Source organism: Melanostigma gelatinosum, assembly GCF_949748355.1.
Source record: "Melanostigma gelatinosum genome assembly, chromosome: 23".
Lineage (NCBI taxonomy): Eukaryota > Metazoa > Chordata > Actinopteri > Perciformes > Zoarcidae > Melanostigma > Melanostigma gelatinosum.
Window position 1 is genome coordinate 5166714 of NC_136656.1, and position 24974 is coordinate 5191687.

At 47.5% G+C, this 24974-nt stretch overlaps 1 protein-coding gene across 1 annotated transcript in view; it reads right to left on the reverse strand.

Moving 5' to 3' along the window:
• svep1 (sushi, von Willebrand factor type A, EGF and pentraxin domain containing 1) overlaps window positions 1-24974 on the reverse strand; it is a 76758-nt gene that overhangs the window by 46023 nt on the left and 5761 nt on the right. The window contains exons 2-3 of the mRNA XM_079295479.1: window positions 6980-7235; window positions 5724-5900 (exon numbers count right to left, since the gene is read on the reverse strand). Coding sequence (XP_079151605.1) covers window positions 5724-5900; window positions 6980-7235 — 433 coding nt within the window. The remainder of the gene's footprint in view (window positions 1-5723; window positions 5901-6979; window positions 7236-24974) is intronic.

Below are 24974 nucleotides of genomic sequence, written 5' to 3' on the forward strand. Positions count from 1 at the left end.
AAGGTGTTCGGCTCTCACAGGTAGTTTTATACAGGATGTGCATATAAACAGTTTGAACCTTTCATTCCTCTGACATCACATTTTGATGTTTTATTTGTCTGTCTTCTACAAACACAACACAACATCAGACGATTAGATATTACATTACAGGTTGTAAATTCCTCTGCAGTTATGTTGCATATAAATAATCTTTATTGCTGAGCTTGTTAGTGGTAGTATTTCCCTCTCTCTCTCTGGCACTGAGCCAGTCTGATCTTTGCCCAGTCACTGAAAGCTCTCCATCCATCCACCACAAAAGATGCATGGCTCCGGGGTGAGGAATCCCCCTCCCTCCCTCCCTCCCTCCCGTCCTCTTTCCACTCTCTGCTCCGGGGTTAAGGGAGTCAGGGCGGTGGTGGTACTTGACCCTAAAAACCCTCCTCTGCTTGTCGTCGCAGAATCCCAGGCATTTGCCCCCTGCTCATAACGAGACCAGCATTCATGTTGAGCAACTGAAGCTTTTATTTTCAGCCACAAAAACGATGTGTGAAAGGAGGACTTGGACTGACGCAGACCCGCTGTACAGAAGCAGACCGTGCTGTGGTTATTGTTGCTGCGGGGATGAGGAGTTGTGCAGTTGGAGGAAATAGAGAGTCTTTATACGCACGTTTATGTAACATGTTGGAGGAGTTGGACAAATGCGAGAAACATATTTACTTTTGAAAGGCACTGAAGTGCACATTTTAACGACTGAGCAAACAGAAGGCCAGTGTCGAGCATTAGGCCGCTTTCACCCGGTCTGCTGGCAGAGGTGCTAATGACATCTTGGTAAACGACGAGGTCTCTTAAGAAAAACACTGGCTGAAGTTCATGACAGCTGCTGTAAATATTCAGAGTCCCCAGATGTTATGTCTTCATGGGTTTGACCTCCGGTGACATCATCAGGCCACATTGCTTCCACAACATATCAAACGTTAACGGGCAGTTTCCCCATGACTGCTGAACATTACTTCATCCGAAGCAATAAAAAACGATCACTGCTGATAATAACAGCAAAACCATCATTACATTGTTTTTATTTGGTTGTATTGAAAGTAGGCGTTAGTCTGTTGCGATTTTATTTTGTTTAATATAGAACACCTCGATGAATTTAGCTTTTTTTAATACTGTTTTGGCCACATTCAAGCTCTTTAATCAACTATTTTATGGAATATTTATTCAAATTTTTTACTATGAATTATTTTTCTGATCATTTTCTTTTTAAAGCCAAGCGACCATGTGTTTGTCATGTAAGACTGGACAAACCATGCATAAAGACTTTCTCCAACAACATTCGCTGATGACTTTGAGTCTTGGCAGCGAGAAAGGAGCACACATTGAGTGACTGAGACAAGATGCTTGGCAGTAAGTAGGCTTTGTTAACAGTCACGTCACAATTCAACCACTGAAGTTGCACAAAAACAAGAAGAAATTACTGTACAGCTGAAACTGTTGATCCACTGCTGTGTTTACGGAGGGATAGAAGTCTTGTTATAAGAGCATCTACGTGTCAGATCCTTGAATGTGGTATATTTGAATGTGTCAGAGGTGTGTGCATGCAGAGCACGGCCACAAACACGCGGCCGTGCTCGCGTGTTGATCCCTGCGTCGCGTAAACCTGCATGTGTGGAAGCGTGACGGCGCAGAGGGAGATGAGCTGCAGAGCGTTGAGGAGTTAGACGGCGATGACCAACAACAACGAGACATTTACACTGGAGACCTCTGCAAGGGAGGCGAGGCCAGAGAGTGAAAGGAGAGAAGAAAATAAATCACGACTGCAGCATTCCTCCCATTTCGACACTTTTCATGGTTAACATTGAACAAATTCCACCTCGGTTGTTGTCATTTTAATTTCAGTCCGACTCGAGGCTTCCCCTCCCGGGATCGCTCGGTCATTCACATCCGGGCCGCAAATATTTACAGTGCAGACCCAGAACGCCTCCTCCTGGCGACAAACACAAGGAAACGGACGGTCCATCCACTCAGAGAGACGGATGTGTAATACGTTCAGGGTCGACTTGAAGCGCATCGCTGCCACGTGTCTCCTCTTGGGATCGAGAGGCCTCCATCGACCAAATATTGTAAACATTGAGCAATTCTTCCAGAATCAACTCTGAGGGGGGGGAGGCGGGGTTTGTTACACTCACAGCGCTAGAGTAAACAGCTCATATCTTGGTCAAGTCAAAGACATCCATCAATAGACAAGATATTGTGAATATTTAGTCAGTGGAACAGAATCTACTCTAAATCGCTAATGTAAGGGACTTAGGGTCTTAACCATCACTGGTTAATCAGTGTTTTACCGGTTTTAATCACCGGATCCTGACCGGGAGAAGCTGACTGCAACGATGGCAATGGTGGTGAAGAACAACTCCCATGATCCCACACTACTTCACAACACCACCCAACTCCGTCTTTAGTCATTGTTTTTATTGAGAGACTGCGTGGAAGAGAACAACACATGAAGCAACAAAGCAAAAGGAAGAACCCTGAGAAAGATGAAATACAGGACGGTGGAGTTTGAAACAGACACACAGAGGAACATACAAAAGTCTCTCTCTCTCTGAATCAGCCTGCAAATATTTGATCCAGATCTTTTTTCCCCCTTCTTGCTTTACCTCTCTTTGTCTCTTTCATGCCGTCTTCTTTCTCTCTCCCCCGTTCATCCCCGGCAGAACAAAGCCTGCGCTGCTGCCACCACATTAACACAGTCCAGACCTCCTGTCATTCTCTCAGGCTACAGAAGAGGCTGATAAGCCAGAATGTGACAGGAGGAAAACACGTCCCCCCCCCCACTTCTCTCACTCCATTTACCCACTTCCCCATTCCTCTGGTGATCCTCCGTGATGCAGATATTGTGAGCTTGAGATTGGAATTTGAATGGAGACAACAATGTCCCGTTTGGCCCGTCGGAGTAAACCAAACTGCGCAGGAACCGGGTTCATCATCCGCTTCTATCTGCTGGAATTCCAGTCGTGTTTGGTGGAAGAGGCTGTTTCACTTGGCCGTCGACAACAGATTCATAAACAAGACTGCTGTGCACTGTGGGGATTTGGATAGCGTTTCCATCAGAGCCCTTCAGCCAATGATAATAATAATCCACCGACAGGCCTACGGTTCGGTCATATTATTCTCAGATGTGTCAAAGACTGTTCGATGTGAGAAAAGAAAGTCCAAAACGAATAAAACCTCTCCACACTTTCAGTCTAGACAACAGAACCACCTGAAGCCACACACACCGACTATCAAGCTTACACAAGCCAGAGCAACGTCTGACTCCGGAAGCGCCTGTCTGCCACTCAGCAGCCCTGGCAGTGCCGACGCAGACGGGGCGCCCGTAATCCACCAAACACCTTCTTGCAGCCAAGCCCGTTGAGGTTAGAGCAACAGAATATGAGGAGCGAGATGCTGGATTTCTCTCTGAGAACAGCAGGAGTTTGTTGAGTTCACTTGTATGTTTCTTGGTTACGTACTGCTCTCACCACAAATCTAATTGCTTTTGGAGCCACCACTGCATCAAAAGAGCTTCGTAAGTTGTTAGGGAATAAAAACCTTCAATAAATGTAGTGTTCAAAAACATACATGAGGGTATTTCGCACCACTTAACAAAACCAAAACTGAGACCAAGGAGGCTGACCGTGCCTCAGCCCGCCAGCGGTTTCGCAAACGCCAACTCACAGATGTTCCCCTGGGACAGCACCCTGTGGGTCCATGTCAGCTCTATAGCACGGGGATGACGACACGTAGGCGTTCGAGTGTCCGCCACGGAATAGCCGACTCCTCTCCCATGAGACATCGTCGCGCGAGCGAGCGAGAGACAGACGGAGGAAGCGGTTCTCGGTTGCGGTCTTAGCGCCTCGCTGCGTCCTTCCTTCCTCGAGCCGGCTGAGCCAACCCTGCAGTCTGCTCCCTGCTATTAATTAAACCATTAAAACAGATTAATAAGCAGAGTGGGGCTCCAGTCTCGACAACATCTGAGGAGAATTAGCGAGGCGTGACTTTTGGCACGGTGACCCCGATGCTCTCACTTTGAAAAATCCTCCTCCTCCCTCTGCCACTTTCGTTTCTGACTGGAACTTTTTAAACTCTGATCTGAATTATTCATACTTGTCCGTCGCTTAAACGGGCTTCTCCCCTCCTTCTTTTCCTGTTATCTAATTCTGGAGTGAAAACATGTGGAAAGGAGGAACTAGAGGGCAAATACATCCAGGACTACGGCCCATTGTTTCCTATTGGGAGGGTCGACCGCCATCCACATTTCTCTCGCCGTTTCCTCCACAAAGCGCACTCGGTGTCGATTCTCACCTTAGTCCCTCGTTCCCTCCCACCCGCCTCCCCTGCACGAAGGGTGAGCTGTCAAACTGACTGAGGTTTAACACAGCAGTTCCTTAAACAAACTGCAACATTACACTGTCAAACGAGGAGATTTAAAAGACAAACGAATGTGTCATTACACCGACTGCTGGCAAAGGTTTTAATTCGACTGTCGGCGCTGTTGGATTGATTTTAAGCTCCACACTCCAGCAAAACACGATTAATACATTCCAACAATTCATCTCAATTCTGCAGTAGGACTTTCCCCCTAATAAAGAGGAGCCATTGCCTCACCACTTCCACTCAGCACAAACATCTACATCTGCGGGTCATTACAGATGAATCTCTTCTCTTCTCATTATCTCATTTACACATGTTATTTCTGAGTGTAGGAGTCATTCCAACCCACAGAATACAAGAAGTGTAGAGAAATGAAGAGTTTAATACATCACGGAGTTCATTAAAAAAGATATTTTGAGAGTCTAAAGGAGATGAGGAGAAGACTCCAAGGAAGGTCATTTAGGTTCAGTAAATGTTTGTGTTTGAGAGAAAGGAAAGCCCTCCGACATCCCATATTTTCATTCTCCATTTCAGTCTGTTTATGGCTTTCTTAACAAATAAGTGTCTGTAATTATACATTGGTACATTTTATATTGCTATAATTTCTCCATGAATTTCCACTTTATAATTGTCTGAGCCCAGGGAAAGTCTGTACGCTATATATGCATGAACATGCCTGCGTTTGCACTCAAGATGATCTGTTTATCGTTACACACACACACACACACACACACACACACACACGCACAACCAACTTTCTCTGAAGATCTTATCTTCAATGACGTTTGTGTGCAACCATAAAATAATAAGTCCAAGAGCCCCGACATTATAAATAACCAGTAGTAAGGAACAACAGGGTAAAAGCCAGAGCACTCTGGCAACAGATGAAACAGATGTTTTCTGTTCCTCAAATGGGTACGTATGAAACAGAAGTGGGAGGCAAAGCAATAAGAGAGCCACAGACAAAAAAAAAAGAGGCAGTTCGTTTTAAAATGACATTTTCGGTGCACGTAGAGAAGAAAGAGATTGATTTAAAAGGAGGAAATTGAAGGTGGAGAGCGAGGACACACACAAAGACGTCACTGTCTCAGTCCTCCACCTCGATTGCACATTACTGGGCTTGTTGATAGCGATCTGCCCTGTGGACAGCTTACACTGCGTTAAGTGGACAGGCTGCGGATTTAACTTTCTCCCGTTTTACAAGATACACTGTGTTGTGCCGTTTGCTGTTGATGAGGAGGATGGAGGGTAGCAGCTCACTTTATTATGTTGTGTACAGAGAAAGCACGGTGGTGTGAGAGTCGCAGCCGAGGTGGAGCCGTCCGTCCTACCTGTGCACTCGTGCTGCAGGCCCTTGCCGTAGTATCCCTTCTCACAGATGCAGTCGTACTGCCCGGTGTGTGTGCCGCACTTGCAGCTGGCCATCAGGTCGCAGCAATCCCGGCCTGCTTCACACAGCGAGGAGCAGCGCGACAGATCTTCCTGGATGTAGCTGCCCGTGGGGAGGTCTGAGGGTGGAAAACAAACAGAGAAGCGCAGGTTGCAGAAGGATCCGATTTCAATACAACGAAAGCGTTCAGCTGTTACGATAAAAGTGTGTGTGGGGGGAGCAGTCTTAATGGCTGTATTAAGAGTATTAGCAGGTTCTGTACAGTATGCCATTGAGACTGGCTACAGGCTGAATTAAACACTTGTGACATCCTTTGCTCAAGAAATAAGAGAATCTTCACCACAGAAATGCATTAAAAGTGCCTGCAAGCCACAAATAAAGTCCAACTGACTAAAAGCAAACACCATATCCCTTTTCCCAGTTCAAACAGTATAAATCAGACATTTTACAAAAGAATTTGATTCGGGCTGAGACTGAGGCAATAACTGGCTTCCATGCTGGGCTACAAGGAAACTTAAATTTCACGTCTGGAAGTCAACCTGTGTGTATTCTGTGATTTGGTGCATGACCAGTGAGAGTGGCTCAACATGTGGCGCCATGTTTGAAAACAGTGTGTATGCTGTCAGACTGCTGTCAGCAGAGGCTGCAAGGCTGAGCCGATAGTATGGTGTGTGTTGGCTTCCATTCTCACGGTCTCATCCTTGCGCTGTGTCTCACTCACCTCTACTGTTGCACTTTCAGACGCTCTTTGTGTGAGTGCACATATATATACGGTCTGCAAGAGCATGTGAAGGATTTATTGCTCTCTCCACACCGAGAGCCGCACTCAACTGTGATATTTACGCTGATATTTTAAGTTTAAAAGCCGTGACTGAATCCCTCTTTTCACCAAATTGTGGGAAGACCCCCTCAAGTGTGGGAAAAAGGGCCTCACTCTGTCCAATCTCTATGGAAGTGAAGCCTAATGGCTGTTGGCAGTACATAACAGAAGAACCATGTGAAATTTACGTTGTCAGATTCCATATGAAATATTACCAGCTTCGTTTTAAGTAAACATTGAATTTTAGTGTGAATTCCTTCACTGCAGAAGTATTGCTAAAGGTCAGATGGAGATGATGGGAGCACTGAGGCTTCAAAGAGATGAAGAGTAGCGGTAGCTTCAGCTTCAATTTACCAAAACACATCTGCGCTTCATACCTTCATGCAGTGCGTGACGAGCCAGCGCCTCAAACTCGGCGAAGTTGTGCACCAGGTAGCAGTGCTGGTCCTTGGGGTGCGAGGCCATGTCGTGAAGCTCCCGGATGTTACCCTGCCAGATGCCCAAGGTGAAGATCTCCACGCTGCGTTCCCGCAGAGCTGCCGCCACCGGTCGAGGGTCCCCGCCATTGGAGTAGCCGTCGGTGATCAGGAAAATGGCCTTGGTGGCGTTGGCGCGGGAGTGACGGAGTATTTGCTGTTAGAAAAGAAAACGACGACTCGTTAAGTGAAGGATTCATGAATCAAATGATATCTGATTCGTACCACTTTTGCTTCATGTTGGTCAGACTCGTGAGAGGAACTTAAGCTGTCTCCTACTTAGTGTAGTCATGCTGTTTCTGTTTTGCAAAGGTTGAACAAACGCACACATCTTATTGCTCCGCCTGCCAGCACGCTACCAACACAGCTCCCGCTTTAGTGACATGGCTGAACTGAACGACGAAGAACGTCACACACGACCACTAAAAACAGCCCTCGATTCTAGGGTTCCTCAAAACCCGACATCAGCACGACGGGCGGCGAGGGCACGGTGGGGGAGGAAGGCACCGAAAAGAAGGAGAAAGCTCTACAATTGTAATTATTTCTCCTGCAGACTACGCAGCGGCTTGCCAGTGGTCTGAAACCACCAGAGAACACTGGGCAGCGCAGACCGGGCTGCTGTGTCCGCCCCAGACACCGGCTACAGTTCCCAAACTAACTTTAGCCACCGTTTACAATCCACCACATACAATTAGAAAGGACATTAAAGTCAGAAACATATCTTTATTTTCCTCTCGAGTAAAAAACAAACAAAAGGACCAACAGCTTGCTTCGCTGTGGAGGCCAAGCTGACGACGTCTAGGTTTGTCATTATGTTGTTTTAAATGAGGTTAAGAGGATAAAACCCGGTGAACAATGGATGAAGGGAAAAAGAAGTTCGAGCAACAAGGTAGAGAGAAGCAGAAGGAGCCAAGATGAAGTCAGTAGGACAGATGTCTGCGTACTTACTGAAAGCTAAAAAGGTCACGAGTATATCATAAAAGAAATTGAGAAAGAGGGAAACAAAAGGATGTGTGTTAGGGGGAGGAGGAGGACTTTTCTGTATTCTGGGTCCAAACAGGACGTAATAACTACACAAGACCGTGAAACACGAGAGGTGAAGCGAGAGGAGACACGCAAGGGTGTGACCGGGGAGAGAAAGCTCTGGTCTTTATTGTCTAATTGGCTCGAACTTCAAGCGGCTCTGGCAGGAGCGGCGTAATTACAGAGCCCGTGAAGCGAAAAAAAAGGAGGCTGGAGAGAGAATAGAAGAGAGGGGAGAGCCTGGTTTCTCTGATCCTCAAAGCTCCAAGGTTCCCAGAGCACCGGGGAGCTTCGCTCGGGCCGCTCCCAGCTGTCAGACTGCAGCATTAAGGCGAGAGGAGCAACGACAGTGAACCGATCGATGCGTGGACACTTGCCGATACGCCTAGCACTGTGCTCATATTGTACGCTCCAGTGTTTCAGGGTGTTTCAAGGTCTTTTATTAGGCGTCGGCTCAAAGTGCTTTTGGGCCACAGTGGTTTCCTGCCTTCAGCCGAGTCAGTGGCTGGTGTTAGCGACTGCGGGGATGCCGCCGAGCGGAGCATACGCATGCATACCCACTAATAATACCCTCCCGATTCGCCTCTGCATACTTTAGGTCAGAGTATTAACATAGAGGCCACCGCAGGAGTCAGAGTGCGGGAAGGGGCTGTCCTGCAGTCTGACTCGCTGCATGCACCTTGTTCTTCGAGGCACACAGTACATAAAGATGCAAACATGGCACTTAACAAATACCGGTGACAGCAGGAGCGCCAAACACACTCTGTATGAAAGACGTTGATTTGCATCGCACTGTTCTGATGTTTAGCCTCGAGATCACCTCAATGAATCGGGCTGGGTCAAACGCAGTGAACGGAAATTAACGAGGTGTCATTTTTACTTATTTAAGCTACTCATCTCACTCGGTACGTGCACCTTGAACAGCCGTTTGTCAGCTTGAGGCCTCTCCGTGCCGTGCATCCCATGCATTTCTTCAATTACGCACTTGGCGGGCGCTTCAATGCCGGCGTAGGTCCAAAGAATGCTTGTATGAGGAGAACTTCAAAAGCAGGCACCTCGTTGCATTTGGCAGAAGAGACTGGGAAACCTTTCCACACCTTGAGGGGCCAACGGTGGTGCCAAGGTACCCCAGCTGTTAATCAAAGGCTTATATATGCATGGCAGCTATGCTGAATGCTAAATGAGGACCCGTCTCATGCTGGCCTCCCATCGGCCCCCTCCGAGCAAAACTAGTTAATGTGTCGTTTCTTTCTCCGTTGAATAAAGTCGGAAAAAACCCATCGACAGTCCACATTAGGGTATCAGTCAAAAGTGAACTCCTGGGTTCAAATAAACATGCGTTCGTTAAACCAATCATCATACAGTATGTCCACAACCAGGCAGTGAAACTGAACCCAACACACATCACTGCTCTGTCAGCCACACGGATCAGTCAGCGGTTGAACTGATCAGGGATCAGATAAGAGCTCCAACAGCTGGGTGGGCCTCCTGTATCAGTCCTGTCACGTTAATGAGACGGGGAGAATGGTAGCTATGTATGCTCGATAAGCTCTAATATTGAATACATTGCACAGTTGGAATGGCTATTGTTGGAATGGGTATTTGTGTCATTTTACTTTTCTTAAAACTTCTTCTTTACTGACATTAAATGGACAAAACACACCACAGCTTGAAGGACAAGTCTGCCTATTATTCTCTTACAGGGTTTTTCACTTCCTTGAGATCCACCTTCCAAAAACAAAAAAAATAATAATTTGCAGGCATTCCAGAGCGGATTAAAAAAAAAAAACTCAAACCTGACTGCATCCGTGGGGAGAGCCGTCTCCCCACCGGTCGGAAGCGAGAGCATTTTGTTTTGACAGGCTATCTGCTCTTGGCTTGGGTGGTAAAAATAACAACAACTCGGCAGGGGCTGAAAAAGAACAACACGCACAAACCCAACACACGACTGCAGACACTCGACTCCACTTCGGTATTGTTGAGCAACATCTCAGGAACGCATTTACTTTTGGATATCCGAGATAAACTAGGTCACTCGCAAAGGTCAGCAAATGAAACTTTCAAGCACATGCATTTCCCTTGACAGTGATGTATCTGAACATTTGTCTTCGAGCTTTGATTCCTAACTATTTCACAAAACTTTCCCAGCTCTTGTTTTGCTTGGTGCGCAGCCACAAGACTGACCGTCAGGAGATTGGTTTCCACAAAGGGCCACCCAGGAGGCTGAGGGCCATACAGGTGGCTTTGCATGCTCATATGCGCTTCAAATCGTGTAGGTATACACTAAACAACTCGTAAAGTAAAGTTATTCGATTGATTTTAAACCTCTCAGCCTGTCAGTTACTGTGACCTGACAGTGTGGTGTGCAAATCAACTTGTAGATACTTGAAATCTGCCTCAGATGCAGCAAACAGTCCATCACATGAACGTCAGGTCATCTTTTTTTTTTTTTAGTTTATCGTAAACCTGCTAAAACAAGCTTCAAAACTCTCCCACAATTTAGGATCGACTGCCAAAAAGCATCGCCCTCAGAGGTAATGTGGAAAAAATGCTCTTCGTGCTGCAAAAGGTAGATGTTTGCAAGATGTTTTTAAAGCGGTCTGTACTCACTATGATGAGAAGCCATCAGAGCTTTAACTTCTCAGAATAAAAGAGAAGAATTGTTTCCTGTGATGGATTATGTAACTGTTACAGCAGCAAACCCACTAATCCTGCATTTTAAAGTTTCCATTGTTAATTACTTCTCTACACACCGCAGGAAAGACAGCTGAACATCGTTTATTGACGGCCAAATGTGCCAGAATAAAAAGAGACAGCAAGGCACCGACTCAGGATAACACAGAAGTGAGTAGAAGTAATAAACCGGACAGCGTCTGATCGCCATTATCAACACTGCAGACTGACTGCTTGTTCACGCTGCACAGCTGAGCTGGAAGCCAACACTGCAACAGATACTTGCCGAGTGTTGCTTCCCAAGTTATGGTGAATGAAAACATGGCTCAACAAGTGCGGGACGCGTGAGCATTTATACCAGAAGCACGTACTGTAACGAGTCAAACATCAATGTATGGTCTTACACATCTCCTGCACGTCAATCAACCCGATATATATGGTGTCCCATCCCAGAGAGGTTCTGTATCTGTACTCAGAAGGAGCAGAAATAAAAACACACACAATATTTGGAGAGAGGATAATTCATCAATCATTGTGCTTAAAGTGGACAATGATTGGATAATTGTTAACCTGTCTGGGGTATAGTCGGCAAGATTTTAGGGATGGAAAACTATTCTTAGAAAAGAACATTCATTACCCACTTTGGCAACCACCGACTTACTTACCGCTACCTAATGGTTTAAAAAGTCCTCACTGCCGTCTGCCTGTGTCGTGTGGATTTCTGAGCCCCGGTTTGACTGAGAGGTGCAACCGGCATCCAAAGTGTTGGAGAAGAGTCGCTTAATTGCCAAACGCTGCAGGCCGGACCGGCTGTGTGCGTTAGCGCGAGGCTTTCTGTCACAACACCACTTCGTCAAACTCAACAACCCACCCGGGAACGACGGGGGAGAGAGAGAAGCTGATGGGGAAAGGCCATCTTGGCTGGCAAATGAGAAACTCATTCAATTACACCCCCCCCCCCCCTCTGTGCTGGCGGAACGAAGCGCTGAGAGAAACATTTAAGGCACTGGCCGTGTTTCCAATCGGACACGGCATTCTGGGTAATTGGACGAGGCGAGCTGGTTTGACTGAGCGGGAGGAAGAACAACAAAGAGCCAGTCGGACGACAGCGTCACGTACCTCGGGGTGCTGATATTACATTTCCTTTTCTATGTTCATGGCATGTGTTTGACATTTTCAATATGTAAATGGTACGTTTTGTTTCTCTCAGCATATACTGTACAGTATATATCTTTTTTTAATTGCATATCCGACCTCATCTGTCTTATTTTGACATTTTGAATGTTCTCCAACTGGACGTGCAGTCACATGGTTTGCACAATATGTCACATGTCAGTGAGTGCATGGTGTGGTTACTGGTTAACTTCATCGTGCGTTACAGATGTTACCTGCGATGCCTTTGAGCAGCAGCAAATAGGTGGCGAGAGTGATATTATGGTGCAAGCTTTCTTCGTTGAATTTCAGTCTACTGAAGCTGCTGTTAGTGGAGACATTGAGCCTCTCTTCTGACAGATTGATCCCTATATGATTGGTTAGCATCAATAAAGCAAAACCTGATACCCAACATTGATGTTTTACACAGCTGGAAGCGTTGCTGCCACTAATCTGTATCGTGGCTGTGTTGGAAATTATGTAAAAGTCGACATAAAATCAGTTTGACAGAATTTACGTTTTCAGAGTGGAAGAAGTCCCACGAGTTATGTAATATTTGTGACGTTCACGGGATCATTACCTCACTGCCAAAGCACAGAAGCAACCGCGGCAGCATCTCTCAGGGAGAGCTTTGATTTTAAAACAAACAAAGGAAACAGTGTGGTGAAGCGCGACCATTTTCTTGACTCCAGACTGGCGTGTTGAAAGTGCTTATACGGGGCGAATGATTCGGGGACTGTCGCTGGCTTTCAGTATCCATGAAAACGCATCGCGTCTCATCCAGACTTAGCCTAGACCACACTGTGGAGACACGACGCGGCATTTCCCTTTGTTGCAGTGTGTTGACTGTTGTTGCCGTCGTTTGGATACCCTGAACTGAAACTGATTATTTGTGTGTGCTCAGTTGGATGATTTGTATCGGGTCCTGGCGGACGGGGTTTCTTGCCAACACAAAGCATTTCAAACATGAGCTAATTAAAGCTGAGTGCATATTTTAGTCTATATTTGGTCGATTACCTGGAACAAGATTTCTTACAGGAGGTTGAAAAACACAACTAATCGATCCAGAAACTAAAATCTTGCACAATCGGACGTGGAGAATGTGAAATAAATCACATGAAGCAAACAAACAAAGACAACAGGATGTCGGCATATTTGCGGGTACCCATACATGCGCCAACTGCCTACTTATAGTAATTATGACTAACAGAGACGTACAGACAGTCAGAAAAACATGTACACACTCACTCACCAAAGAAAACAACTCAATGGAATCTGGCACTTTCAAACGCTCCCCTCCACATAGCAAGTGGTTTACTCATAGACCTCCGCGCCTAAGCCCATAAAAACATGTTATTTAGTGTGCCACTACTGGCTCTTTCAAATAGTTTTGGTTTCTTCAGGTGCCAACGTATGACGCTTTTGGTAAATCCTAATCTGAAGATGCCAAAGTAAATCCTTACGCTTAAAGAGTTTGTGTGATTTGTGTCCCTAATCACAAAAGACGTGGACTCGACCAATGTTTTGAGAGAACGGAGCAGCGTTTCAGAGACGCGAGTGATTTGCACTGCGGCAACAAGATGAAACGTTCAAGTCCACTCCTTAAACGCAGTTCGTTCCTTTATTGAAAATGCGTGTTCCTCATTGAATGTCAGAGGCCGACTGATGCATCGGCATGGCATGATGTCATGAACCCTTTTTAGCCGATGATGTCACGGTGGGGCAAAAACACAACTGGGGATGGACCCAAATGCAGGTAGAGACGGGGAGCACAAGGATGATAAATGGTGAGTTTAATAAAGAAATATCCCAAAACTTATCCATAGAAAAGTTTGGCCTCAATTAGAATCGGAGCGTCTGCAGATTCATTCCACACACGATACGTTCTGATCTACTAAAGTTTCAAAAGCCCGATAACTGCTGCTGAATGGACTTTGTGAGGAGATCTAGAAACCAGTTTTCATAATGATATTCATCGTTATTATGGCATTAAAGCGAAGGCCACCAAAGCGGCTGACAGTCGGTGCCCCGTCACTGCTGACGCCTCCCTGACCTTTGACCCTGCAGACAGAGTGTTATTCTTCAAAGCCTCCTCAGCACCACACCTTTCTGAATCGCACATTTTTCCCTCCGTACCTCTCCATCTCAACACCCCACCCCGTCACCATTCATTTATCACTTTCTCACACACACACACACTTCATAAGGCTGGTGTCAGCAGCGCCTGTCAATCGCTGAGCCGTATTTTAAGTGAGCAGGAATGTGTGTGTGTCTTGGTGTTTGTATGTGAATGCACGCTCAGCGGAAAGAACAGGGTGTTAGGTTAAGTGTGTGTTCACAAGCGTGTGTGTGTGTGTGTGTGTGTGTGGGGGGGGTGTTGCTAAAACTGCAGATATTTAGTTTCGTGCATCCAACAGTGAAGCTAATTCAAAGAAGTTTTTTGTTGCATAAACTGCAAATAAAATGCATTTCCATCATTTAAACACGCTATACAAAGTGCCAGGTAGGTAGAAACTGCTACTGCAGCTTTTACGTCGACTGACAGTGACGTTTTAAAAGTTAATAAAAGGAAACTTCAGAGAGAGTGAGTGTGTGTGTGTGATTCATGTTTGCCCAACAGGGACCGAAGTGATGAAATCCGCCCTCATACGCTCGCAGCAGCTCAGGGAGACTCCCCACTTGGTAGATCAGATTTTTTGATGGCAGGATTTACACTCCTCCTCACTGCAGTCATTAAAGTAAAAAAACCTCATCTCAGGGGAACAATTAACAAAAGGGGTAACGCGCAAAGAAACGACGCGGTGACGGATGCATGCGCTCGATGGAGAAAGAGGTCTGGAGTTACATTTGTGTCCGTCGAGGGGATTTACTGACATCTGTGTTTTACAGAGCCGGGAAGTGTGAAGTTTGCCCTCTCCGGCCTCCCGTGCTGAGCTCATTCCAACCTCTCGTTTCTCTAAAACGAGTGAGGAAAAAGGTGCAGAGGACGATTGTGACTTAAGAGCTGCAAGTAGCGAGAGTTATTCCTTTTGGGCCTGGGCTGAAAGACGAGGTGGTGGGTGGTTATTTCCCCTCCGGTTCCTGATGTACCGGGAGAACATTGGAAAACAAGGTGAACAAAAAGGGATTAGTGTATCATACTTTTGCATAAACGTTTTTGGGCACACACACACTCCCTGTTGTTTCCACTGGCCTCAGTCACCTCATTTCTATTCTCTAATTCTTTCTCGAACTGGAGTCGCTGCTTTTGGCCGGAGCAAAAGCCCAGTTATTTGACCGCAGCAGCTTTCGGCCCCAAGGCCAAGTGGGACACTCTCCACAACATCCAGACCGGCGCATACCGACTGCATACACCGACGTCTACTGAGGAAGAAAAAATAAAAAAACTGCTGGAGCATTTCCTCGAGGCTGGGAAATTAGGCGCGAGGGAGAAGTGGAGACAAACTGCAAACGGAGAGAAGCGAAGGAGCGAGACAGATGGACGGACTTCCTGGTGTTCGGTGAAAAGCAGACGGCGGTTCGAACAGCAGTCGAGCAGACAGAGGCTACCGTCTCAGCAGCTTTTGGAGAAGCCAAATGCTTAATCAGCAAGAAGTGCGGTAATTTACAACCTTAGCAAAGTCAAACAAAGAGCCAAACTTTTCAAGCTGTCTTAATTGTCTACACACACATTGGACACTAGATTCAGATCCTCTGCAGACATTTAACATGAAATGCACCAACGGCTCTGCTAAATGCCGCTTCAGCATCTGTCCGTCATCCGTCAGTGTGCTCACGAACGCAGGCGAATGAATTGTAAAGTAGGCACACGTGTGTGTTCATCCACCGCCCCAAAGACTAAATTGGTGAAAACGAGTTGTGTGAAACCTGAATCGGACCAGCTTGTTTTCTGAATGGTGAACAGATCAACACCAGGATTTGTCTCGGCAATGAGACGGATGTGAAAACTGAACTTGGGTTTTCCTAAATTTGAGTGCTTCCTGAAGGGGTTAAAAAAAAAAAAAAAAAGACGGCAGGAAGGATATGAAGGATAAAGTTAGCAGTTGGAGGATGTCGCCTGCCAAGTCTACGGCTGCTGCAGTGAATACAGACGGGACCAGGATGCTCCGAGAGGAAACTAGTGACCTCGGGTTGGGATGTGAAAAAGTCTCACGAATGTTTGTTTTTTTCCAAATGAGATATCCACATTTTGTTGGTTGACAAAATGTCTCGTTCACAAGATAATCAGCATTTGCAAGAACTCTTCAATTACTTCCATAACAGAGGTTTGTCCGAGTCGAACTGGAAAGATAAGACAACAGCATTCCTCGCCGAGACCACTTCAAAGAGATCTTTGTTATCATCCGGTATTCTGACAGGTTGCACATATTATTTAACCATGCTCTGCCTCTTTTGGGTTTTTAACTGCATCGCCCTGACCGCTGAACTCTGCTGACCTTTCAGCGCGCATATCTCCACCACAGCTCGCCGTCTGTCAACACTTCTCAACAGATATGTGACAGTCGGGGATCTCAAAGGGTCCGACGTGGTCAATGCACGGTGACAGCAGTTGAAACACATCTGTTGACCGTGTCTTCATGAATACACGTATCCTAGATGCTCTGTATCTATTATGTGTACATTATATATTCATGAGGCATTCGCACCTCGCATGTTGATTGAAATCAGCTCACGGTTTTGATTTCTGCATCTCGTCGCTTTTGGTCCGAGGTCGGTTGCGTCGGGCCAGCTTTGCACGTTGTGTTTGTGCGAGACAACGGTGAAGGAGGAGGCCTCGGGGTGCTTCTACACGTTCAGAGGTCGGAAAGTAGGCCCCCGTTTCTGGAAAATATTTGGTGTCCATTTCAGAGAGGAGGGCAGGGGTGAGCGGCGCGTGACGAGAGACGGAAAAATGAGTGCACAGGCCCACCGTTAAGTGATAAAGGCATTTTGAAGTCATGGCTAGTTAGTTACGCAAATATCAATCTTCAAAACGGCAATAACTGACAAATTACTGACACAGCAGTTACGGAGCAACTTAATCATTTATTTGGAGCTTTGTTTCTGGTGAAACATGCAAATGTAAGTCCAACATTCACTGTCTTTTAGCTCTCCTGAGGGAAATATCTTGTTGTTGAACGATCCAGCTGCGTCTGTCTGCCGTCTGGTGCTGGTTCGGTGGTGTAAAGTGGGTTTTCATAGCTTGTGTGACGAACCTAAATATATTTAACTTACTGTCATGAAAAGACAAAGAAGAGCTGCAAACATTCCTGTGTGAACAGCTTGAGAAATGATTTCATCAAAATACTTTAGCAGGAAAAAAAGAAAACCCTTCAAAGCTCACTTTTCCAAACAGAAGTGATGACGGAATAGGTGGGGGGGGGGGGCTCCGAAGTGCTTCAGCATATTTGAGGTTGATGGACAAAGTTGTGAAAGAAGAGAATGGAGACTATTCTGTCAGAATGAATCAGTGTGAGGAGGCCCAGAACCCGAGACGAAAGCATTTCTTCCTCCTAAACCCAAGACACACACACACACACACACACACACACACACACACACACACACACACACACACACACACACACACACACACACACACACACACACACACACACACACACACACACACACACACACACACACACTAGAGTGTTGAGTCTATGGTCTCCATCACCATGACAGTGTAAACTACACCCTGAAGCATACACGCCAATCAGGTAACCCAGTAACGTGTGTGTAAGGAGCGGTCTTGGTTCACTATTTCAAAATAATTAGAGAAAAGATGTTACTCCAATTTCAGGCCACGGGGGTAAAGTGTGTCATGTGATTAAGTCAGGAGTTATATTAAGATATCGGCTTTCAACAAAATGACATTTGAAATATATCAACATGTACGATTTTTAAACCGACTCTGGAGTAGCACCTACTTTGCAAAACCAACAGCCTGTAATGAGATCCATGACTTATAGAACTGAATGTTTAAGAACAAGTTTAAGAGGAAACGGGAACACAAGAACCAAATGTGAACCAAACGTTATACATCTCAGAGCTGAGATCATTACTGCTCCTCTCACCACTTATCTTGTTTCTGGGCAAAAAAAAGCAATGTGCGGCATTTCAAATCCTCAATTTACTGTGCTGATAAAAATGATTTCACAGATATATGAGGTGCTATGAACAGTAATGGTAGGGACCCAGATCCGACTGCAGATGTTTTAAATCTGTTGCCTGGTGTCTGTGGACGTCCCTGTCTGGCCTCTCGGTCTTATCGGGGCCTTTCTGGCTGGTAGGTGAGGCAGCCTGTCTGCTCCATCCTTCGGTCTCATTCAACCCCGCCAGAGACCCTCCGACACTGAGGAGGAGGAGGAGGAGGAGGAGGCAGGCAGAGGGGGAAGAAGCAGATGGACTGAGGGGGAGGAAATGATTAAGGGTGAGACGGCGGGAAGTGGCGGTTACACAGACAGGAAACAGAGACTTTTCTTATCCTCTTATCATGGCTGAGTCCAGCCTTTAGGGACCGGATCAAAGGGATGCACCTTGCTTTCATTCGTTGCAGTGGGCACTTGTTTGCATCGGCTCTCTCACTATAACTGTAGTAGGCTTCTCTCTTTCTTTAAGGTCCTAACACTCATATTTTAGGGAGGTTTAAAGGGGAAATAGGTTTATTCTCTTGGTGAAAAAGTAGCTCTCCGTGTTATCTCCCTACAGTGTCACACTCACTTCCCTGCAATCTTATACTTTAGTGAGAGTTTAGCTTGAATTTAGTGCTGGTGAGAATTCGCCGGGTTGTCTTAAATTTCCCCTGTGACTGAGCCGAGAGAATTAAAGAAACGCTCCAGTAAGCAAATGTGTTTTCTAGAAATTAAAAGGCCGCCTGAAAATCAGCCGGCGTGGACAGAAAACCTCCAGCGTTCAGGTGATGGACGGTGTTCATTTCCCACCTTAATTTGCTGCACTCCACATCTCACCGTCGGTCATTCAGAAAGTCAGGCAAAGGCTCTGACCCTCAAACAACAGCATCAAATGCAAACGATTGTGTGTGGCCCCGAGTGTGTGTGTGCGTGTGTGTGCGTGTGTGTGTGTGTGTGCGTGTGTGTGTGGCACTTCAGACAGGCCAAGAATGCACATGATCTCTACTGCACGTCTCCACAGGCCAAATATAAGCAACTTGCACATGCCTCGTTTAATCTAATAGACAATGTTTTGAAAAACAATACCGCATATTTGGGCTGTAATGCGTCACAGCTGACGACAGTGACGTTCCCGTCGGTCCACGCTGCTGGGGAGGTCTGCGGCTCCGCATGGGGAGCGTGATTGAAAGGCATGGAAACGGGAGAAATGGAAGAAACGGCTCCGAAATCCGCTGGAATGAGACGGGGCTTTCAATATTTGTCTCGCCGATTGTGGTCTGGCAAAGCTCGGCAAAGCAAGTAGAGCAGTATGAAGTGTGATCGACAAGCATTCTCCTTCTCTGAAACATCAAGCTGGACTAAACTTTGTACATTTCACTGGACGATTCAAGTTTTCCAAACTGGAAAAAAAAAAGAATGGCGGCTACTTGAAGGAGCTGCCAAATTTCTGCTTAACTATCCAGCAAAATGTGTTTCTGAATAATATTTCTGACTAAAATCGAGCATAAAAAAGTTTGAGAGATTTGGGTCGGGTTTACAAGCTCCGTGTTGAGCACAAAGTCTATGAATGCAACATACATTCTCATGCACGCGCTCCCGTTTACAGCCTTATAACGTGACCTCTCAGAGTTATATAAGGACAACATGTAAAGATGCAGCTGGTCCATTCACTGTGTGTGTGAATAATGAGTGTGTGTGATCATTGGAGGAATCAGAGGAAATGAACACATTTGCAGATTCCAGTATCAGAAACACAATGGCCGGCTGAGCAGAAAGCTCCTTTTATTCAGTGGCTGTACACGACTACTGTAAAGTCTGATTTGAACCAGACTCAGGCCGAGTCCAACCAACAGTCGGGTAAAACCATTACTGTGAATAACCACCAGAAAGAGCCACATTCTTTCTGTCAATTCCCTCTGACCCAGGGCTTCCCCCCCCCCCCTCTTTCTTCCACTATTTTTTCCTCTCATTCTTCCATCTTCCTCCCACTGCTCTTCACACGCTGCCCATCTGTCTGCGTCTTATGCAACTGTGAAGGCCGACTTACACAGTGAAGCCGCCAAGTCCAGTTTAGTGGTCGGGGCTTCTTTGCCAAAGCCGGGCCTGCCTGCCGAGAGCAAGAAGGGGGTTTTTATCTGGCAACGCATGGCAACGCATGGCAACCCAGAGGCGAATCTTCCGGATGAAGACAAACGATGGGAGAAAAAACAAGTGATGACGGGTTTTGGTTTTTTTAACTGGCTGATAGCGACACAGTCCTTTCTCTGCCTGCATTTTTATGGCCGACACTTGAATCCAAAGCAAACTATAATAAACGCAACAATGGACAAAGCCATAATTCCTGAATCAACAAGATTACCAGCTGCCAACAGAATAAAACGAAGGGCCTTGAGACATATTCCCCCCAAAGATATGTGGTCATGTAAAAGGCAAATGCATGGAAAATAAATTAAGCAAAAGCTAAAAAAGAGGAGGAAAACGGATTGACTTTTTCAGGGCAATTACAGTAAGTAGAGAGGAAGGGAATATGCTTCAGTTCTGGAGGAGGTGGTGGGAACTACTTCTGTCTCAGGTACAGGTCAGAGGGTTATTCCTCAGAGGCCCGAAAACCTTTACTGAAAGTCATCAATCAGCTCCGTTTTGTACGGCGGTCATGAAAGTGCTGGGAAAGTACAGTGAGTGATGTCATCAGCTACCAGGTCATCATGTCAGACGCGAGGTTGAGGAGAGACAGATCCTAAAAAAAAAAGACGAGGCACGGTAAATCATCGTGACAAAGTGCCGCAGTCTTAATAGACCCGTAGTGGAGGACATTTATCCTCATCTACTTTATCTCAAACACACGGGCGCAGAAGCACGAGCTGGTTTACGTCAGTAAAGGAAAGAGAAGAGTTAAATACGTTTTGAGTGCCTTTCTCAGTGGAATCTAGGGAGCTGCATCCGACTAGTCTCGGTGCTTTCCTGACAACGAACAATCCCACACTTTGCGCAGCGATCGGCCCGTTCTGCGGAGGTGTGAGAAGTGTGCAGGACTCGTCTCCCAAGCTCTCTTTTGTCATCCTGTCGCTTACATTTCAAGTGTAAACCCGAGTGAAAAACCACAAATGCCCTCAAGGACAATTAATTGCATCTCGCCGCTTTCATGACTCTCACGCCTTAGAGTGTGGCCATTCGGAACCGCGATGAACACTTTAACGTTTAGATGTGGTCGGAAAACACTTCGTACAACAAATGACATCATCGTGAGCTAGAGAATGGCAAAGTGACATATTTGGCTACAACGAGCCGATATTACCTAATTTTACTGACGTATATCAACACGAAGGCTTATTCGTTCCGTATATTCTCAAGTAAATGTACCGAAACTAAGTGGAAATATCAGAATCAGAACTCCCTTTGGAACCAAACATTGATGCTTTAACTTACTGTGTGAAGTATGAGGTGAAAAGAGAGACAGACAGACGGACGGACAGACAGCAGAGACGGAGTGAGACAGAGATGAAGAGTGCTGGAGGAGAGCCCTGTCTCTACATGCACGGCTGGTGGAAAAATGTCTCTCTTAATGGATCCCAGCTTTCTACGGCACTTAGAACGAAAGTTACGGACGTAACTACGGTTCTATGAATCCTGGATGACCGCCAGAGGCAGTGCTTAACACTGGATGTATCCCGTCTCGCGCATGCGCAGGTCGAATATTTATATCAACAAAGTCACGTGTGACCTCGGATGACCACCGTCATCTATAAGTTCCGGTGTCATCCTGAGCTCAGTCCTATGGAATCTTCTCGCGAGTTCACGGGATTCCGAGTGACCAAGAACTCTGGCGGTCATCCAGGATTCATAGAACCGTAGTTACGTCCGTAACTTTCGTTCTATTTCATCCTTACTGACCGCCAGAGGCAGTGCTTAACACTGGATGACTTATACCAAAAGAGTCACGAGGAAGCACAGTAACTACCCCTTATAGCTCCGGCAGAGAAAATTGGCCAAGAACCCTCCCCAGTGGGTGAGGGCCGGCAACGTTAACTCTGTAGTGTTTGGTGAATGTGCTCGGCGATGCCCATGAGGCCGCCGCACATGTATCCCCCACAGGCACACCACTCAGGCTTGCCCTCGGTGTGGAGACACTCTTGGTAGTGACCCTTCACCCCGGATGGCCGAGCGCAGCCGCTCGCCTTGTATGTATCGGCAATGGCCTCCACTATCCAGTGGGACAGGTGCCGTTTTTCCTTTTTCCCTTAAAAAGGAGCACAGCCCTTCTTAGGCTCACCATAACTGACTATGCAGGCGGTGGCTGCCATATAAGCTCTGAGGGCCCACACTGGGCACAGCAGCCTTGACCTCTCCTCTCCCGATGGGGGAGGGGGGGGGGGTCAACTTTGCCAGCTGGATAGGCCGGTTTATATGTGACCGTATCCACCCCCTTGGGAGAAACACTGCCTTAGGCCAGAAAGTGACACCCAAGCCATCTGAGTTCCACCTCAGACATGATTCTTCCACTGATAGGGCATGCAGCTCGCCCCCACATTGAGCTGAATTGACAGCAAGGAGAAAACCGTCTTGCTGATAGCCATCTAGGCTCCGCCTGTGCCAGGGGTTCAAAAGGACAAGCAGAAGCTGTCCAGTACCAAGGGTAGGTCCCATGCAGGGGAGACCGGCCCTTATCCAGGAGAGACTGTAGAAACTCAGTACAGCAGGCACGGGGCGCTGTACTGGGACCTTGTTCTGAGCCGCACACTAGTCGGAGAACAGCTTCCACCTGTTTCTTGTACTGCAGGCAGGTAGACCGCGCACTGGCATTCAGAATTGTCCGTCAGACTGGTTCTATGCAGCCACTCAGCATCCGGTCGGGCCCTCCCGTGACCCCTAATTGAAGGCGGCAGGGATTGGAATGCCAAATCCGACCCTCTAGTTGCGACAGGAGATCCCTCCTGTCGGGGAAGAACTCTGACAAGCTTACAGCAAAAGCAGAGGAAATGGTGGAAAGGCATAAAGAAGATCCTCTGGCCACGTGTGAGCCAGGGCATCTTGACCCAGAGGGCTGGTCCTCCGTCAGGGAGACCCAGTGGGGGCAGTGGGTCGACACGTCTGGCTGCAGCCGCCACTCTCCCGGTGGAGGCTTGTAACGGAACAGGAAAACCACAACCTTGTTCCATTCTCCTGGTGGGTACATTGCCCACAGGCTGGTCAGGCGAGGGGCCTCCCAAGTCAGAAGGCCACGGTGATCCCCGTAGCAACTTCTGCAGATCTGGTGCCCCATCGATAGTTCATGGGAAATCACAGCAGAGGTGCTGTCCACCGGACAAGCACATGCTTTCCCTTCAACATGGAAGGAAGTGCTCGAGCGCTAGCTCTAGAACCTGGACCTGCGGTCTTTCAGCAGACAACTGCCCCCAGGCTGTCCCGTTCTGTCACCCTGCACCCGCCTTGAGAGGCAGGTAACTGTTGTGACAATCTCCTGGTGGAATGGAACCGAGCCCCTGGGGCTCGGTTCCTGGGACACTGTTCGCCAGATATGCACTCCCTCCATGGGGATAGTGAATAGATGAATAGACACTGTTTCGATAATATTATTGCCCTGTATCTGTGCCACTTGGCATCCAAGTGAAGGCTGTTCAGCCATCCGCACTGGGGCGACAGACAGGCCCTCATAGGGCCACCCTAATGAAGGTTATGCTCTGAGAAGGGCTCAGGTAGCTCCTCTCCATGTTCACCTTGAGGCCTACCGGGCCACGTGAGAGAAGGCGAGCAGTGTCCTGTGGCGCCTGAAGCCGGGACGGCGCCTAGGTCAGCCAGTCGTCTAAGTACGGCAGTATGTTCACGCCCTGCGATTGCAGGGGGAAAGGACAGCAGTAACACACTGTGGACACCCATGGGGAGATGGGAGAGTCCGAATGGAAGCACCCAGGACTGAAAGTTGTGGTGACGCACCATGGGAACAGGCGTCGATAGACGTGCACCACTCTCCCTTGGAAAATCCGCTGATGGGAGAAAGAACCCTGACAGCCGGCCTGGAGACATCTCCTGGCACCCCTGCCGGGGGGGACGGGGACGTAAGTAGGGTTGTATAGGTAGCGGTCCGGCCTCTCAGCAGGACGCCGAGGCCTGTTGCGCTACTAGGGTAAGCTGGAGGCTGAGAAACGGCCTTGTGGGCCAAAAATGGGACCCCTAGGTCTGGGGGTGCAGGCATGTCCCTGCAAAGACCAGAGAACTGCTGCCAGGTCTGGCTAGCTCTAACAGTCCGCTGAAGCGCCTGTACAGCAGCTGACTCGAACAGCTCACCAGGCTCCACTGGGACAGTATGGAGGGTCCTCCTACATGTCTCAGATAGGGGTGACTGCGCCAGCCAAACCTGGCGGCGAGTCTGAACCAGGGTGGACATCATCCATCCACGTTCCCTCGATATGAGCGCAAACGCCTGCAATGAAGCATCACTGAGCAGAAGCGTCGAAGTAGCCCGCTGCAGAGAATCTGCGAGGGAAAGCATGAGGTGGGAGAGGGAGTTGTCGATACGGTGCACAGCGCTGCTGTGTCCTAAGCCCTGGATAGCAGGTCATCTTTGACCCGACATTGGGTCGAGGGCACCTGGCATCGGGCCTCAGAGTCTCCTCAGGGGAAACTGATGGACGCCATAGTCGTCGAACTGGCTGGCATACGTGCAAGGCCAGATTTGCCACCTCCTGCATGGTCTGATGTAAGGCGGGAGAGAGCCCTGGTGTCTCCACCATGCACGCAACTCCCTCAGATATTCCTCGGAGGGAGGAACAGAAAAGGTGGTGAGGGCGGGAAGGTGCCTGAAGAAGGCACTCACAGGTGGATGCTCCAGCTGCTGTGTATGCCCGCGTGCAAGCGCCATACCAATGACCAGGGTAGGTTGGTCTGGATTCAGCTGCCCTGACAGGGGGAGGTAGACCTCCCGCATCAGGTGTTCCACT